A 19,761-nucleotide genomic window follows, 5' to 3' on the forward strand; every position below is an offset into this window, starting at 1 on the left:
TTGAACTCCTTTATTCTTTCCTCTCATATTTGCGCCGTTATCATAAGCTTGGCCTCTCATGTCAGCAATGTCTATTCCTAAGTTGTTTGCCTTTTCAAGAAACGCTTCCCTCACCAGTTGTATCATGAACATTAAGAAAACCAACAAACGCTTCACGAATATTGACACCATCTTCACCGTTGCATTCAACAAAGCGTAACACCACAGACATCTGTTCTTCATGTGACACGTCGGGAGTACAGTCCAAAATAACTGAATAATAGTTTGCTTTTTTAAGCTGCGCTATGTTGGCCTTTTGAATGTTACTGGCAACAAGCTGAATCAGCTCATTTTGGATCTGTGGACTGAGGTACTGAACATGTGTCTCTGCCTTCTTATCCTCTGTAAAAGTTCGCTGAGGACAGTATCATACTTTGCAAGCAATTCAAACAGTCCCAAAAAGTTGCCATTCGAAGGATCGCCGAGCTTTTCATTACTTCCTCGAAATGCCAAGTTTCTTTCAGACAAGAAAATAACGACATCAACCATGCGTTTGACAACATTTCTCCAGAAATCTCTTTCTTTCAGAAAAGCCTGCAATTCGAATTGATCAATAGATGTACGGTTTACTATGCCTGACCGAAGGTCAAACCATTTCACCATCAGTCTTGATGACCTTTGCCTGTTTCATGCTGCTGAAGTCTTTTTGACAGTGCTTTCCAAACAGATGTTCCATGACGTAGCGCAGGCCTGCACAACACGCGGCCCGTGGGCAAGCGGGTGGGGGTGGTTTCCGGGTTCACCCCCTGCCCGGGGGGCCCGACCTCACAACCCCGCGCGCCGCGCTCTGACCGCCCTGACAGTCAGAAGCGCGGCTGCCGGGTTCGCCCCCTGCCGGTTCAGGGGGGCCCGACCTCCCCCGCCCCTGGGCAGGGGGCGAACCCGGCAGCCGTGCTTCTGACTGTCAGGGCGGTCAGAGTGCGGCGCGCAGGGCTGTGAGGTCACCCCCCCATGCGTCTCCGTCTCCTGCTCCTCCTGCCTGGCGTCCAGCGTCACTTCCGGGACTGCTGAGGCGGGAAGTGCTGGGCACGAGGCAGAGCCGGTAAGTCCGAGCGAGGGGAGAGGCACCCGGCCTGGGCTCGAGCCGCAGCTCACGGGGGCTGGGGTCAGGGGGATGTCCAGCACAGAGGAGCTGGGCTCGGAGCGGAGGTCAGGGCTGGGGGAGGGGGGATGGGGTCAGGGGGGTGTCTGGCTCAGAGGGGCTGGGCTCGGAGCTGGGGGATGGGGTCAGGGGGTGCTTAGCTCAGAGGGGCTGGGCTCGGAGCTAGGGGTCAGGGCTGCTGGGGGAAGGGGTTGGGGGGTGCTTAGCTCAGAGGGGCTGGGCTCGGAGCTAGGGGTCAGGGCTGGGGGGGGCTGGGAGGGGGACGGGGTTCGGCGGGGCTGGGTGGCGCTGGGGGGGAGGGGGGGACTGTTTCAGCACGGCCGGGGGGGTTCGGCCCTCAGCTATTTTCTTTGGAGTAATATGGCCCTCGCCGCTTTACGAGTTGTGCAGGCCTGACATAGCGGTATGTCGCCAGTGCCAAATAATTTACAACAAAAACAAAAAATGGCATCTTTCTGAACCGAGTACATAAACCATGAACGTCTTATTTTCTCGCCATTTGCCATGGTTCGATAGAAATGAGTACTTGTGAACCTCCGTCTTTCCTCGTTAAATGGAAATTCGTAACTTTCATTCTGCTGTGGTGGGCCATGTGCAACAATGTCACACACTTGCCTGTCCGATATTATAGACGGCCAATCTCCTGGATCATCAGTTAGTGGTTCAGATTCAGATACTTCTTTCCCAGCAGCAGCTGGAATATCTGTCACAGTTTGTTTGGTAGAAAAACTGGCTTCACCTTCGACCTCACTTGAAGCACTTCTGGATACTTCTGGATACGATTCGTCGCTGCTAGCGCTGTCCGTTTCATGTGCCTGTACCTGTACGTTGGATTGCAGCGCAAAATACGTTGACAACTTTGGAATTTTCTCAAGTTCCTTCTCGGCATCTTTTGCTGCCTTTTGTTTACTAGCTCCGCTCTTATACGTTCTCTTAGACATCACAAAGCACGCTTCTGTGTTGGAAACGAATCGTTTCAAACGATAAAAAATTAAACAACTAAATTAATAACATTTATCCGCCAACCGCCATTATGAACGCAAATACACATTCTTTGAATGGGTCCAACTAAAATTCGAAACTGACCGACAGACAACTGATGTAGCCAATAGCATTATGATATATCATAACAACTTCATGGTTTTGTCAGTAAAACCGACATGGATTGTGCAATAGCGTCAATAAATGTCACTTACCTAGTTATACCTTACTTTTTTTTTGCCACTTTTAGGGGCCCCCTTCCTTGCAGGGCCCCCTCCGGTTGGAAGGTACGGAGGGCGCTCGCTACGCCTCTGCCAGATGGTTCTTATCACTCCAACCTTTCCAGTTCCATGTGCAACACAGAGCAGGGAGCCATCATGGCAACGCCGATGGCTTGTCACGTGTGCATTGTCTGGCGTCCCAAGCTGCCCAACCCCTTGGTGTTGAGCAGGGGGGAGGGATATGTGACAGACCCAGACCAATGGGGTACAGGAGTCTGGTAGAGGGCAAATATACTGGTCACTGGATGAGTAGTTCTCTATTCCCTGAGTGACCAGAGAAGGGGCTGCACTAGAGTAATCAGGAACCTGCTAGAACCAGTTAAGGCAGGCAGGCTAATTAGGACACCTGGAGCCAATTAAGAAGAAGCCGCTAGAATCAATTAAGGCAGCTAATCAGGGAACCTGGGTTTTAAAAGGAGCTCACTTCAGTTTGTAGTGTGAGAGTGTGAGGAGCTGGGAGCAAGAGGCGCAAGGAGCTGGAAGTGAGAGGGTGTGCTGCTGGAGGACTGAGGAGCACAAGCATTATCAGACACCAGGAGGAAGGTCCTGTGGTGAGAATAAGGAAGGTGTTTGGAGGAGGCCATGGGGAAGTAGCCCAGGGAGTTGTAGCTGTCATGCAGCTGTTATAGGCGGCACTACAGACAGCTGCAGTCCACAGGGCCCTGGGCTGGAACCCGGTGTAGAGGAAACCCACCTGGAGAAGATGGAGGCAGTCCTCGATACCTTCAGGCGAGCTGGCCTTACAGCAAACCTTGCCAAGTGCGCTGTAGGGTTTACAGAGGCCAAATATCTTGGCTACATTGTAGGTAAAGGTTTGGTAAAACCCCAAGTGAACAAGTTAGAGGCCATCCAAAATTGGCCCCGACCAAGTCACAAGAAACAAGTCCGGGCGTTCCTAGGTGTGGTGGGGTATTACCGACGATTTATCCCCCACTTTGCCACAAGGGCAAGCCCCCTGACAGACCTAGTGAAAGCCCGTGGACCTGATCTGGTGAGATGGTCTGACGCAGCAGAGGAAGCATTCACAGACCTACGGACTGCCCTCTGCAGTAACCCCGTACTGATAGCCCCTGATTTCACCAAGGAGTTTATCCTGCAGACGGATGTTTCGGAAGTAGGGTTGGGGGCCGTTCTATCACAGATGGTCAGGGAGGAGGAACACCCAATTCTATACTTCAGTCAGAAACTCCTTCCAAGGGAACAAAAATATGCAGAGGTGGAGAGAGAATGCCTCGCTGTAAAATGGGCCATGGAAACATTGCGCTACTACCTGCTTGGGCGCAGATCTGTCCTCGTGACCGACCATGGCCCTCTTCAATGGATGCAGCGGAACAAGGAGAAGAACACAAGGGTGACCAGATGGCAGGGCCGTAGCAACAAAGAACGTGGCCCCCTCCGAACATATGTCCGGGTGGGGCCCCTTACAATGCAGAAACTGGAATGCGGTATTTATTTTATACAATATACAGGGTTCATATTATGTATACATAGGATTACAGTGTACATGTATTCCGTATTTACGCAAAGCGCTTCTTTCGAGCCTTGTTCTCTGCAAATTGGTTAATCAATGCGTCATAGTTCAGAGATCTGGCAATCTTGTTTTCGATTGAGATAACTGCAAGCGCAGAAAGCCTGTCATCTGTCATGGTTGAGCGCAGGATATTCTTGATCAGTTTCATTCTGCTGAAGCTCCTTTCAGCACCAGTGACAGTAACTGGTGTGGTCAGAAGAATTCTGATGCAAATGCAAAGATTCGGATATATCTCCTGAAGGCTGTTCTTGTATATGTACGTTAAAAAATTGTTTGCCATGACAAGTCCTCTCTCTTTCTCGATGACATAAATAAAACGATTCAATTCCATTATGAGTTCGTTGGCATCAACGTCTCCCATTTTTCTTTCAAAATTTTTGTTGTGATTCTCCAGTTCATTTTCTCTGTGACACTGCTTCAGGCTGTTAGCGTTGTACAGAAATCCAAACAACTTATACCACTCCACGAGTTGGTCAAATCGCGACGAAACAGAAGATATGGCCTGATCAGTGAGAACAAGAAAGAACTGTGATTTGAATTTTTTCTTCGGCAGAAAGACGACTCGAATCATCAGCACATCGTAATCAAACATTCTCTTCTTACGTCACACCCTGGTTTCTGGAAACACCTGCTCAATACCCATATGCTCTGCTATTTCACATGCATTTGTGACCACAGAGATATATCCTGTATTTCGATAGTCTTCCAAAAACTTCTTTGTAGCACCGACTTCTGCCTGCAGTACGTCAATTGACACATCTGGTGACTGAATTAATTTGCTGGTTTTATTGACGTGAAATAGTATATCGTACCACGTGTACACAGTCAGAACAAAAGGCCACGTAGTAACATGGTCTAAAAGCGCACCGGCTTCCGTTGCTGTATTGCCATCTTTCTTTTCGAGCACATATTCTCGCAAAGATGACAAAGCATTGCACAATTCTTCAAGGTGATAACGCAATGGCTTCACAGCATCAATTCTCGACTCCCAACGAGTGACGGTAACCCTTTAACAGATATTGGCATATGTTCTTGAAGTATATCCCAATGTGAAGGAGAAGAAGAAAAGATAACGTATATTCTGTGAATCAGACCGAAAAAGTCAACGGCATATTTCGATGATTTTGCCGTGTCTGAGATCACAAGATTCCAAGTGTGAGCTCCACATGGTACATACAAGGCACAGTCATTTATTTCTAGCATGCGGGCTTGAACTCCTTTATTCTTTCCTCTCATATTTGCGCCGTTATCATAAGCTTGGCCTCTCATGTCAGCAATGTCTATTCCTAAGTTGTTTGCCTTTTCAAGAAACGCTTCCCTCACCAGTTGTATCATGAACATTAAGAAAACCAACAAACGCTTCACGAATATTGACACCATCTTCACCGTTGCATTCAACAAAGCGTAACACCACAGACATCTGTTCTTCATGTGACACGTCGGGAGTACAGTCCAAAATAACTGAATAATAGTTTGCTTTTTTAAGCTGCGCTATGTTGGCCTTTTGAATGTTACTGGCAACAAGCTGAATCAGCTCATTTTGGATCTGTGGACTGAGGTACTGAACATGTGTCTCTGCCTTCTTATCCTCTGTAAAAGTTCGCTGAGGACAGTATCATACTTTGCAAGCAATTCAAACAGTCCCAAAAAGTTGCCATTCGAAGGATCGCCGAGCTTTTCATTACTTCCTCGAAATGCCAAGTTTCTTTCAGACAAGAAAATAACGACATCAACCATGCGTTTGACAACATTTCTCCAGAAATCTCTTTCTTTCAGAAAAGCCTGCAATTCGAATTGATCAATAGATGTACGGTTTACTATGCCTGACCGAAGGTCAAACCATTTCACCATCAGTCTTGATGACCTTTGCCTGTTTCATGCTGCTGAAGTCTTTTTGACAGTGCTTTCCAAACAGATGTTCCATGACGTAGCGCAGGCCTGCACAACACGCGGCCCGTGGGCAAGCGGGTGGGGGTGGTTTCCGGGTTCACCCCCTGCCCGGGGGGCCCGACCTCACAACCCCGCGCGCCGCGCTCTGACCGCCCTGACAGTCAGAAGCGCGGCTGCCGGGTTCGCCCCCTGCCGGTTCAGGGGGGCCCGACCTCCCCCGCCCCTGGGCAGGGGGCGAACCCGGCAGCCGTGCTTCTGACTGTCAGGGCGGTCAGAGTGCGGCGCGCAGGGCTGTGAGGTCACCCCCCCATGCGTCTCCGTCTCCTGCTCCTCCTGCCTGGCGTCCAGCGTCACTTCCGGGACTGCTGAGGCGGGAAGTGCTGGGCACGAGGCAGAGCCGGTAAGTCCGAGCGAGGGGAGAGGCACCCGGCCTGGGCTCGAGCCGCAGCTCACGGGGGCTGGGGTCAGGGGGATGTCCAGCACAGAGGAGCTGGGCTCGGAGCGGAGGTCAGGGCTGGGGGAGGGGGGATGGGGTCAGGGGGGTGTCTGGCTCAGAGGGGCTGGGCTCGGAGCTGGGGGATGGGGTCAGGGGGTGCTTAGCTCAGAGGGGCTGGGCTCGGAGCTAGGGGTCAGGGCTGCTGGGGGAAGGGGTTGGGGGGTGCTTAGCTCAGAGGGGCTGGGCTCGGAGCTAGGGGTCAGGGCTGGGGGGGGCTGGGAGGGGGACGGGGTTCGGCGGGGCTGGGTGGCGCTGGGGGGGAGGGGGGGACTGTTTCAGCACGGCCGGGGGGGTTCGGCCCTCAGCTATTTTCTTTGGAGTAATATGGCCCTCGCCGCTTTACGAGTTGTGCAGGCCTGACATAGCGGTATGTCGCCAGTGCCAAATAATTTACAACAAAAACAAAAAATGGCATCTTTCTGAACCGAGTACATAAACCATGAACGTCTTATTTTCTCGCCATTTGCCATGGTTCGATAGAAATGAGTACTTGTGAACCTCCGTCTTTCCTCGTTAAATGGAAATTCGTAACTTTCATTCTGCTGTGGTGGGCCATGTGCAACAATGTCACACACTTGCCTGTCCGATATTATAGACGGCCAATCTCCTGGATCATCAGTTAGTGGTTCAGATTCAGATACTTCTTTCCCAGCAGCAGCTGGAATATCTGTCACAGTTTGTTTGGTAGAAAAACTGGCTTCACCTTCGACCTCACTTGAAGCACTTCTGGATACTTCTGGATACGATTCGTCGCTGCTAGCGCTGTCCGTTTCATGTGCCTGTACCTGTACGTTGGATTGCAGCGCAAAATACGTTGACAACTTTGGAATTTTCTCAAGTTCCTTCTCGGCATCTTTTGCTGCCTTTTGTTTACTAGCTCCGCTCTTATACGTTCTCTTAGACATCACAAAGCACGCTTCTGTGTTGGAAACGAATCGTTTCAAACGATAAAAAATTAAACAACTAAATTAATAACATTTATCCGCCAACCGCCATTATGAACGCAAATACACATTCTTTGAATGGGTCCAACTAAAATTCGAAACTGACCGACAGACAACTGATGTAGCCAATAGCATTATGATATATCATAACAACTTCATGGTTTTGTCAGTAAAACCGACATGGATTGTGCAATAGCGTCAATAAATGTCACTTACCTAGTTATACCTTACTTTTTTTTTGCCACTTTTAGGGGCCCCCTTCCTTGCAGGGCCCCCTCCGGTTGGAAGGTACGGAGGGCGCTCGCTACGCCTCTGCCAGATGGTTCTTATCACTCCAACCTTTCCAGTTCCATGTGCAACACAGAGCAGGGAGCCATCATGGCAACGCCGATGGCTTGTCACGTGTGCATTGTCTGGCGTCCCAAGCTGCCCAACCCCTTGGTGTTGAGCAGGGGGGAGGGATATGTGACAGACCCAGACCAATGGGGTACAGGAGTCTGGTAGAGGGCAAATATACTGGTCACTGGATGAGTAGTTCTCTATTCCCTGAGTGACCAGAGAAGGGGCTGCACTAGAGTAATCAGGAACCTGCTAGAACCAGTTAAGGCAGGCAGGCTAATTAGGACACCTGGAGCCAATTAAGAAGAAGCCGCTAGAATCAATTAAGGCAGCTAATCAGGGAACCTGGGTTTTAAAAGGAGCTCACTTCAGTTTGTAGTGTGAGAGTGTGAGGAGCTGGGAGCAAGAGGCGCAAGGAGCTGGAAGTGAGAGGGTGTGCTGCTGGAGGACTGAGGAGCACAAGCATTATCAGACACCAGGAGGAAGGTCCTGTGGTGAGAATAAGGAAGGTGTTTGGAGGAGGCCATGGGGAAGTAGCCCAGGGAGTTGTAGCTGTCATGCAGCTGTTATAGGCGGCACTACAGACAGCTGCAGTCCACAGGGCCCTGGGCTGGAACCCGGTGTAGAGGGCAGGCCCGGGTTCCCCCCAAACCTTCCAATTGACCTGGACTGTGGGTTCTTCCAGAGGGGAAGGTCTCTGGGCTGTTCCCCAACCCACATGGTGAATCTCTGAGGCAAGAAAATCCGCCAATAAGCGCAGGACCCACCAAGATAGAGGAGGAACTTTGTCACAGTGTGTGTGTGTGTGTGTGTATATATATATATTTATTTGGTATTTTGTTTTCTACTGTGCATTACTTTGCACTTAACACTGAACTTCATCTGCCATTTTCTTGCCCACTCACCCAGTTCTTTGAGATCCCTTTGTTACTCTTCGCAGTCAGCTTTGGACTTAACTAGCTTGAGTAACATGTTAATTCACTTTAGAAAAGACTGCTCTGCTCTCTTCTCTTCATATGATGTTTACTGCTGGTAATAGCTGTGAAACTAGGTGCTTGTTTATCTCATCACTTGTGCACGTGCAAATCTCATGGAGCTGCCATACATACCTGACAAGATAATCAGGTCGCAGAAAAGTGTAACTAAATATGCCTTTTGTCTAACACCTTGCATTAATTTTTTATTGCCAAAATAATACCAGAAGTCTATGAACACTCAAAATTGTGCACAGAATTTCCAACACCACAGCGGACCCATAAAGAACCAAGCAATATAGATTTTAAAATGCACTTATTTAATGAAGGAATAATCCATAAAATAGAAGATCTACATAACTAAGGAACACACCATCCCACTTCAATCCTCACTTGGGGCTCTTACAAAAGATTATTTACCACAAAAATAAATTTTGATTCTGGAAACAACTGTGCCCCAATTCTCATCTCTAATTTTAGATGAACTCATTTTCAGATACAGACAGAATTACAGCATACAACAGAACCATGATAAAAATAATTCGTAAAAGGTAACTAACTAGTGAAACCAGAGAATGAAATAAAAATTGATATACATACCCCTTGTCCTTTGCATGAACATCAGCACCATGCTGAAGCAAAAGCTGGACTATTCGAACTCTGTTGTAGCCTGCTGCTAGATGCAAAGGAGTGGACTGCAAGCAAAAACAACGAAAAATAAGACAGGGAGATAGAATGCATATACGTTTTGTAATTTATACAGCCCACAAAATGAGAGAAGCAGCCAAAGTTAATACCAGAACTAATGCATAAAAAAGGCTGAGAGTCATTTAATAAAAGGCAATTTCTTTTAAATAAAGGAGCCAAGTCACCAATTTTATTTTCAAAATGCTGAACACCCTGCCAACTGTCTAATCACACAAACCCAAACACCCTGCCCCCATCTTCGAGGCCCCGCCCCACGCACTTCATCACCCTTCCCTCTGTCGCTCACTCTCCCCCACCCTCACTTGCTTTCACCAGGCTAGGGCAGGGGGGTGTGGGCTGAGGCTGAGGGGTTCAGAGTGTGGTAGGGGGCTCCAGGCTGAGCCTGGGGCAGGGGTGCAAGAGGGGGTAAGGGGTATGGCTCCGTCTGGGTGGTGCTTACCTTGGGCGGATCCTGGTTGTCGGTGCAGCGGGGCTAAGGCAGACTCTCTGCCTGCCCTGGCCCCGTGCTGCCTCCGGAAGTGGCCTGCATGTCCCTGCGTCCGCACCCTGGGGAGCCAATGGGAGCTGCAGGGTCTGCCTGACCCTGCACCCTGGGGCTGCAGGGACATGCTGGCTGCTTCTGGGAGCAGCGTGGGGCCAGAGTAGGCAAGGATCCTGCCTTAGCCTCGCTGCGCCGCCAGACTTTTAGCAGCCTAAAATCTCCCGGATTGGCTTCAATAGCCTCCGGGAGATGGAGACTCATGGAGAAATTGGGAGGGTTGGCAACCCTATGCAGCTCCCACTGACTTCAGTGGGAGCTGCTCGGTGCTCAACACTTTTGAAAGTAACTTATTTAGGAAGTTTTGTATAAACTCAGAAGCCTAACTTTAAGATCCTATTTCTGGACATCTTGGCTATAGTTCTTAAATTTAAGAAATGAAGCTACAGAGTGTCAAATTACTGCCACCAGGTCAGCATGTGTGACTCTGGGAATCCATGAGAAAAGATTTTGGGAGACTACAACTTCTCCCATATTTTTAAAGAGATAGATAGCAGTCAACTTTATGCCAATCAAAGGGAAATTAAAGCATCTACTTCCATCTTCAAGTAGCTACTCCTTGTACACTACATGAGTTAGTAATGAAAGTGTTATGAGAGATGTTAGTATAATTTGGTAACTAAAGTTCTTCATTGTACTTCAGAATTTTTTAAAAACCTGTCTTGTATCTGATTCCAAAACATCTCAATCCTGAATGTCCTGCTGCCAATGCAAACCCAACATCACCAGAACTGATCTCATCTTCTCCCACCTCCCTTAATTCTCCCCCCTCACTCCTTTTTTTTTTTTAATTGTTCACAATTTCACTATCCACACAATCCCCAAACACCAGCATATAATCCCCACCCCCCCAAACGCACCCTATTACTACTTCCTCTACAGATCTAAAAATCTAACCTTACTTCAAATCTTAGTGTCAACACTTCTCTGTACCTTGGGTCAGTTCTCATGGAAGGCCTCAGCCCATACAAATGCTGCTGCCAAAAGACACCTTCCCCTCATGTTTCTCATCATTGCTTTAAAGGTTCTAAAAATACTCTGCTTCCGCTTACATTTCTGATCTTATCTCTTTCCACTCATTGCCTTCACTCAGTATAAGCCAGACACTTGGCTACTCCCTTTGTTTGTTCCTCACACAGCTACCCCTTCTTCCATGGTGCACGTTAAGTTTGGAATTGTTTCAAACTTTGTTTTCAGTTTCAAACTGTTTCCAGTTGATCATATTTCCTTCACTCAAATTACTCCTTAAAGGAGGTTCTGAACAGTTTAGGATGATCTACCATACAAGTTATTTTCACTAATTACGAGAGATTCACTGAAAAAAATCCAATTCCAACTAACAAAATAGTGCATAATTCAGGATCTGCTGCCCATGAGCACATCCATATTCCTCTGCAATATCTAATCCTTGTTCTATCTCTCCATCTTCCCCCAAACTTCCCCACACCAAGCATGATCTCTTGTTATTTGTGCATCTCTATTTAGACTGTAAATTGCTAGTAGAGCAGAAGTATTAGTTCTTGTGTCTTGCTTACAACACTCCTGCTAATACATCCCAGAATGATGTTTAGTCTTTCTGCAACAGTATTACATTGATGATCCATATTTAGTTTGTGAAGTACTGCAGAAAAGGATCTGGGGGGTTATAGAAGAACAGGAGTACTTGTGGCACCTTAGAGACTAACAAATTTATTAGAGCATAAGCTTATGCACGAAAGCTTATGCTCTAATAAATTTGTTAGTCTCTAAGGTGCCACAAGTACTCCTGTTCTTCTATAACCCCCCAGATCCTTTTCTGCAGTACTCCTTCCTATGCAGTTATTTCCCATTTTGTATTTGTGCAATTAATTAGTCCTTCACAAGCGTAGTACTTCGCGTTCATACTTTTGTCTGCAAACTTTGTCATTGTACTTTCTATGCCATTATCCAAATCATGTATGAAGAAATGGAGTATCAGATCCAGGACAGATCCCTACTGGACCTCATTCAATGTGTCTTTCCAGCTTAATTGCAAACCATCAATAACTTGTCTCTGAGTATGGTTTTCCAACCCATTGCGATCCCACTTTATAGTACGTTCGTCTGGATTATATTTCTCTAATTTGTTTATGAGACGGTCATGTAAGACAGTATCAAAAACCTTGGTCTTCCTCTTGTTTCTAATATATTTGTAAAATGTTTTTTGTAACCCTTTATGACCCTAGCTAGTTTAATCTTGTTTTTGCCTTCGCCTTTCTAATTTTGTCCCTACGTGCTTGTGTTTATTTTATATTCAAATACATTTGTTAGTCTCTAAGGTGCCACAAGTACTCCTACTCCTAAGGGAGTAATTTAACGTAGTTTCCATTTTTTGTGTGACCCTTTTTTTTGAGTTTCAGGTCAGTGAAGATCTCTGTTTAAGCCCGGGGGGGGGGGGGTGTCTCTTACCATACTTCCTATCTTTCATACTCATTGATATACTTTGCTCTTGAGCCCTTATTGACGTCTCTTTAAAAAACTGCCACCTCTCCTGAACTCTTTTCCCCCTCAAACTTCCTTCCCATGGGTTCCTATGCATCAATTCTCTGAGTTTGCTAAAGTTTGTCTTCTTGAAATCCATTATCTTTATTCAGCTCTTTTCCCTCTTACCATTCCTTAGAATCATGAACTCTGTCATTTCATAATCACTTTCACCCAAGCTGCCTTCCACCTTCAAATTCTCAACTAGTTTCTCCCTATTTGTCAAAATCAAATCTAGAATAGCCTCTCCCCTACTCACTTTCTCCATCTTCTGTTATTAAAAAAAAAAATATTGTCTCCAATGTATTCCAAGAACTTGTTGAATAATCTGTGCCCTGCTATATTATTTTTCCAACACATGTTTGGTAGTTGAAGTCCCGCATCACTGCCAAGTCCTGCGTTACTGATGATTTTACTAGTTTTTTTTTTTTTTTTTTTTTTTTTAAGCTTCATTCATCTTTTCTTCCTGGTTAGGTGGTCTATAATAGACACCTATCATGACATCACCCTTGGGGGTTTTTTTTTTACCTCTTTTATCCTTACCTTTCTACAGGTCTGCTTCCTGCTTTTATCTTAACCTCACTGCAAGTGACATGAAGATCTTTGGTCATAACAGGGTGGACTGTTGTACTAAGAGGTTGTCTGGATTTTATTGTTGGGGTAGGTGTCGGATTTTTATTGGGAGGGAGTGCGGAGGGTGGGGAGAGAATAAGGTGTCCTTCACACGCACAACAGTATGAAGAAAATGAACAAAACAAAACAAAACATAGCATGGGATATCAACAATACCAGACTCCCTACACAGCCTGAGGACCTTGGCTCTCTAGCCATCTCCAGAACAGTGCTCCTTGGCTAACACTCCTAGCTAGGACTGGTTGACATTATTTGTTCAAAATGTTTGTTGGTTTGTTTTTTTAATGGCTTCCACACACACACACCCCCAAACAAGTAATTTTTGAAGGAAATGTCTGTTTTAAACATTTTGGGGGTTTTCATTAAAAACAACAAAATTTTGAAAATAAAAAATTTGGCCAGTCAGGTGAAACTTTTCTGTAAAACCAAACATTTTGTCAGAGTGGCCACATTTTTTGTGTTTTCTGCTTTATCAACAAAAACTCAGAGAAAATTGTAGAAAAAGGAGAAAAGTACTTACTTTCATTTTTGTTAAAAAAAAATTGTTTTTACCAGAAAACAATAAATTCCTGGCTAGTACTACTCCACATTTCTACTGAAGCTTCTGTCCTAGTGTTGCCAATGCCCAGGATTTTATTGTGAGGCTTGCAATATCTGATGGTTTTTTTTGAAGCCTTAGACCCTGGAGTCATGTGACTATACCAGAATCTCCAAGAAACTGGAAAAAATTAACCATAGGGATTCAAAAGCCAGAAGGCAAATAAAATGAATTTCAAATGAATTATTCTTAAAATCATGCATCTGACGAAGTGGGTATTCACGAAAGCTTGTGCTCCAATACGTCTGTTAGTCTATAAGGTGCCACAGGACTCTTTGTCGATTCTTAAAATCATGACTCAAGCCAATCTCATGATTTTGGGGGCCTGTCTCAGGATTTCTCAACACTTGATAATAGCAATACTGTTACAGTTTCTTTTTAAATTGATAGGTTGAACTGGTGCAACTGACTCCCACAGCTGTTACGAGCCATCCCAAGTGGATGTATTTGTGGATGACAATCCATATAAGTAAGGTGAATGCTTTGGGGGGGAATGGAGGGAGGGGGAGAGATCCAGACAGCTACTGATCACCCTCTCATAGTGGTGCTAACTAAATAATGGCCTAATTTTTTAGAAATGCATCTGCAGTTGTGTACACAATGCTCAGTGCATATATGCAGGCTGGGAAATTGCATACATACATGAAACCTGAATGCATGCAGAAATGCATGTTAATTTTTTAAAACGTGTGCCAATATTTTTAATTCAGACTACAAAAAGTCAAACATTTTAAAATTGGGGGAGGAGGTGCAGTGCAACATGTAGAACAAGGGACTGTGCTCCTTTTGTAGGAGGGCTGTCTTTCTCTGGCTCTGTGCCCAAGGACTGCAGGCGTCTTGGTGCATCATGCTTATGTACATAACCATGAATATACAGCAAACCAGGGTGGATAAAAATAAAAAAAAAAATTGATTTTTTGGATAAAATGCTTTTTGAGGAAAAAACCTATCTAAGGATAGTTTAATTAAGATACATGATAACTCAAAGATCTCTCATCATGGAATAGGGATTATAAATTCTAATTCTATAGTATGAGACAATATATTCATGTAATGTTTAAGAAAGTTTAAGAAAAGTTTTGTAAATGGATTAGGGACCCAATGTTATGGGATTTCAGGGGCTTCTGTATAGATTATTTAGGTTAATCTTTCTATCTACCCAATGGGACTCAGTGCTCAGTCTAGAAGGTACCATCAGAGATGCTTAGTTTTGCAGTTCTCACTGTGGATTTGTGTCTCCGGAGATAACATGCTTGTTAAGAGCAAAAATGTTTTTAAATAACCAAATAAGTAAATAAATAATATATAGAGGTGAGAAATAACAGACCTCAACCCTATTGTCCCTCTGCAAATTTGTGTACACAGAGTCAATCCCTTACATCTCTTTAAAAGTGCAAAGTTTCAAAAACTTCAGTGAATAGAAGATTGTTGGGGGCAGAATAGATCTGGACAAGAAGAAGTCGTCTGGAAATAAATGTGAGAAGGGAGGGACAGGCAGTAGAAGCAAAGTGAAACTGTTTGAGCAGCGTATTCCAGAAGACTTGAGGTCTTTCTGAATGTAACCTTAGTTGATTTGAGATCTACCATACCATTCTCTCACTACAAGGGAAAACCTACAATGGCAGCAGGTCGTAAAAGAGACCCAGTTTGGGAATATTTTAATGAAGATCCTCTACCTGTGGGTAAGACAGGCACGAGTGCAAAATGCAAACAGTGAAACAAGGCAAGGCCTGGTTGCCCAAAAGTGTTCCTTCTCAGAAGGAAGCTGCATTGAAGATGATGAAAGGAACATGTCTGAACATGCAGGATCTTCAGGTTAGTAACAACCAACAAGAAAAGAATGCACTTTTATGTAGAAATCTATGATTAAATCGAGTCTTCCTGACTAGTAATTTAAATCATGATTTAAATCAATTCGATTTAAATCAAATCCACCCCGTAGCAAACTGTATATACTTTGTAGTTTCCTCCCACTATGTCCAATTCTTTTGCAAACTCTACATTTTAAATGGCAAAACATTTTGCTACTTAAATGCTGCCCAATTAAAATCATACCTTTTACCTCACCTAATCAATAAGAATGCCATTTTAACTAAGTGCAATTGTCCCACTTTTATTTACTGATCAGAAGTTTAACTACCTTAAAAGCTTTGAATTCAGCAGCAAAATTTTGAGTACTTTTCTTCATTTGAAGGAGCATGTACACCTACAGAAAAGGGTGATGTTATTCCCATCTTCCCTCTGAGTTAGAGCTGGCAATATGAGAGAGGGTTTAATTTTGGGAGATTTTGTTTTGTTTTCATTTTTTTCCCCACACAATTCAAAAGATAATTCAAAGACAGTAATATCGTACATAGAAACAGATATTCACCAACATCTAATGAGAGTTGCAAGTCATGTAATATTCTTTGTTTAGCCATAAGACCTATAATTTAATGTTAACATTTAATATATACAGTATTAGAGGTTCTATTTAAGATACTTCCTCTATCATCCAGCCAAACTGCACTCTATTATTACTGCTTTCTGTGATAAAATGTCAGAAAATATTGCACATTCACATACAGTACGTGTTTTCAGAAATTAATTCAGATTTAGGACTATTACATTACTTGAGTAGTCTGGAGTAGGTTTTTAATATAGTTCCAATATTTCATTTCAGGGACAATAGTTGCTCTGGACTACTTAGCTGTAAATCTGTATGTCTCCCTGAGGACATAGCTAGCATTTGTACTGTTTGAAGTAACAACACTCACATGTTGTAGGAAAAACATCTGCACTTACCACTTGCTAGATTTTAATTTTTGGATTTTAAACTAGTTATGTAGTTTTGTATTAGACATATACCTGCAGAATTATCTATTTTGTTTTCACAGTTCATTACACTGTACACACTAAACAACAAATGTAAAGCTCTTAATTTAGAAGCAATAACCTGAGCCATCCATTTTATTACAAACTTCAAAAAGATATGGGAGAGTAACCTATAGTACTTTCTCTTCTTTAGTCCCTTATAAGTACAAAACAATTCTTCAAATTTTATGTCCTTGAAATTGCTGGGACGTTATTCTGCTTTTCTTCATTGAGTTCACAGTTTGAACTAGGGTGACCAGATGACAGAAGTGAAAAATCGGGACGCGGGGGGGGGGTGGGGGTGGAGCAAAAAACAAGCCCCTCCCCTGTGCGCGCCTGGACCCCCCCCCCCAGCACCAGAGGGTGCGCTCAGCCCACGTCCCCCAGCCCCCTCCCTCCACCCACTCTCGGCCAACTGCCTCCCCTCCCGCTCCGTGTGGGAGAACCCGCCCGACGGGACGCTGGGCTACTAGCCCTTTAAAGGGACGGAGAAACGTCCGGTTCATGGCTGGATCGCGGTGCCCACAAGTGCGGCCCCATGGCCCTGCCCGAGGGCTGGCCCCGAGAGCACTGCCTCCACCCCGGCCTCCCCATGGGTCTCCAGTCCCTGCAGCATCATCACCCCACCCCGCACGGGCTACCCAGAGCAGCATCGGACCCCCCCCGTCCTCCCTCCCAGAGCCTGCCTGGCACAGCCCCCCCCTGCAGTGCTAGCCTCAGGATCCAGCAGGCAGGTCCCGTCCGGGGACCCCAGCACCCCGCACCCACTTACGGCTGCACTCTGGGTCGGTGCAGCGCTTGCACTCGGCGTAGCACCGATCCAGGTGCTTGGCGGCCAAGCAGAGGGGCCACTGTGCGGGCAGGAGCAGGGCAACTAGGGCGAGGAGCAGGAGGGAGAAGCGGGGCCGTGCTGCAGCCATGTTCACAGGGCTGGCAGCGGGGGGAGGAGGGAGCGTCCCTCTGGCTCCTGTCTGCATAGCTCCGGCACGGGTCAGGTTGAGGGGGGGGGCGGGGGCTCGTTGCTGGTGCCTACAAGCCCCGCCCCTGCCTTTGTGCGTGCCTGGGGAGTGGGGCTGCAGCACTCTACAGGCGTCTGCCGGCCAGCCCAGCAGAAACTCAACTGCACTGCCCCAGGGCCCGGAAGAAGACGTGAGCAGTGCCGGCTTGCCGCGGTCCCCCCGATATCGGGACAAAGTGCGTCCCGACCGATGTAAGGTCGGGACGCGGGACAAGTCCCCTAAAATCGGGACGTCTGGTCACCCTAGTTTGAACAGAAGTAAGATGTATTAACTTCATGGGGGTCTGCCCCAGAACAGACCATTGTAAAATGATGGGTATTTTGTGTATCAAAAACATTAATAGCATGGATATAAACTACATCGCAGATGCTATGTCATCATGGTTGATGTTTCAGAGTGTACTTCAAGAATGCATATCTTGTGCTAACTGTCTCAATTGGTATAGTATAAACACCACTGGAAGGCATCTGATGGAAACTGTTGAATAGTCCTAATATACCAAACGGTCTGAACTACCTGGGCTACCTGGAGCCAAGATTAGATCTTGGACTGAGACATGTGGACCACAGCAGGATCTGTCAGCCTAGTTTTGATGGAAGTAATTGCCTCAGTTTTCATCTGCATACTATAATGATGGCCACATTGCAAAGTTCGTTTTCACTCATATTAAGTGGGATTAATAGGATGTTCTCAACAAAGAATAACTAATTGACCAGGCCTCTTGTCAAGATTCCTTCATTGCTTAAAGGCTTTTTAAAAAAGTTATGACTCAAGCAGAGGCCATGTAATCTGCAGCTCTGTGGCTGTGGTATCTGCCACTTAATTTATCTCTTTGCCACAGAAGTGTGTTCCAGTTTTCATGGAAACAAAGTTTCCAGCTTTCATGGTTGTTGAAAACATGAACAAAATGAATGCAGCGTTGCCTGCCTGAGGGCTTGTCTAGATGGCAAGTAAGCGAAGTTACTATCTAGACCGGGGTCTCCAAACTACGGCCCAGGGCTTCCATTTGTCCGGCCCTCCAACCAACAGGGGAGAAGCGAACAGCTGAGCAGGCACGAGCAGGCAGGGGGAGGGGCCGCCGGCAGCAACTCACACGGGGCAGCAGCGCAGCTGAGCTGTGCAGAGGGGTGAGTGCCCCCGGGAGCCAGTGTCCCCCCAAAAGGGGAGCCAACTTAGGGGAGAGTTGTTGCTGCAGCCAAGCACAGGCACGGACCCCTGCCTTAGAGTAAAAATACAAGCCAGATGCTTAATTACATCTCCAATAAATGGAGTAAAGAAGATGGAAGTTAACAATTTCATAATAGTTAAATTTTAACTACAACAGTAATAGAACCAAACAGTGTTTGTATGATACAAATGTGTGAGTTTTTAGAAATAAAATAAAAAAAATGTGAAATGATTTTTAATGTATTGACAAATATTTTGTGATTTCACAGTACCTGCATCAAATAACTTTTATACCTGATTTAGAATTTAATGCAACACTGACACAGTAGAGTAGTGTTTGATTATCACTTCAAAAGTTTTTTTCTCTTACTTAATTGGCCTCTCAGGCCTTGGCTACACTTACCGGCAAGTTCGACGGCTGGAAATCGAACTTCTGGGTTCGACTTATCGCGTCTAGTCTGGACGCGATAAGTCGAACCCGGAAGTGCTCGCCGTCGACTGCGGTACTCCAGCTCGCCGAGAGGAGTACCGCGGAGTCGACGGGGGAGCCTGCCTGCCGAGTGTGGACCAAGGTAAGTTTCAACTAATTCGAAATAAGGTACTTCGAACTTCAGCTACGTTATTCACGTAGCTGAAGTTGCGTACCTTAGTTCGAATTAGGGGGGGTAGTGTAGACCAAGCCTCAGAGTTGGTAAGACAACTCCCACCTGTTCATGCTCTCTGTATGTGTGTATATATATCTCCTCAATATATGTTCCACTCTATATGCATCCGAAGAAGTGGGCTGTAGCCCACGAAAGCTTATGCTCTAATAAATTTGTTAGTCTCTAAGGTGCTACAAGTACTCCTGTTCTTTTTGCGGATACAGACTAACACGGCTGCTACTCTGAAACCTAGAGTAGTGTTGTTTTTTTAACAATTTTGTATATATTTGCAATATTTAATTTCTTTCACAGTCATTTCGGCCCGTGAAGCCCCTTCAAAAATCTAATATGGCCCTCGTCTCAAAGTTTGGAGACCCCTGATCTAGACAAACCTTGAGTCTGTAGACAATTTACAACAATGGCTTTCAAAAATGTGAACTGCCTCCGTCTTCTTAATCAAGGCCCCATCGACTCCACCTTTCCATGACCACAGAATACCTAATTGTTCCCCCAAGATAGAATGGA

The 19,761-nt window shown here is 45.7% G+C and overlaps 1 protein-coding gene across 2 annotated transcripts in view; it reads right to left on the reverse strand.

Annotated features, from left to right (window-relative positions):
- The window catches only part of TNKS (tankyrase), a 320,206-nt gene that overhangs the window by 120,216 nt on the left and 180,229 nt on the right, over positions 1 to 19,761 (reverse strand). For both annotated transcript variants that reach the window (XM_065597440.1, XM_065597439.1), the window contains exon 6: positions 9,178 to 9,272. In XM_065597440.1, coding sequence (XP_065453512.1) covers positions 9,178 to 9,272 — 95 coding nt within the window. The remainder of the gene's footprint in view (positions 1 to 9,177; positions 9,273 to 19,761) is intronic.

Source organism: Chrysemys picta, chromosome 5 (genome assembly GCF_011386835.1).
Source record: "Chrysemys picta bellii isolate R12L10 chromosome 5, ASM1138683v2, whole genome shotgun sequence".
Lineage (NCBI taxonomy): Eukaryota > Metazoa > Chordata > Testudines > Emydidae > Chrysemys > Chrysemys picta.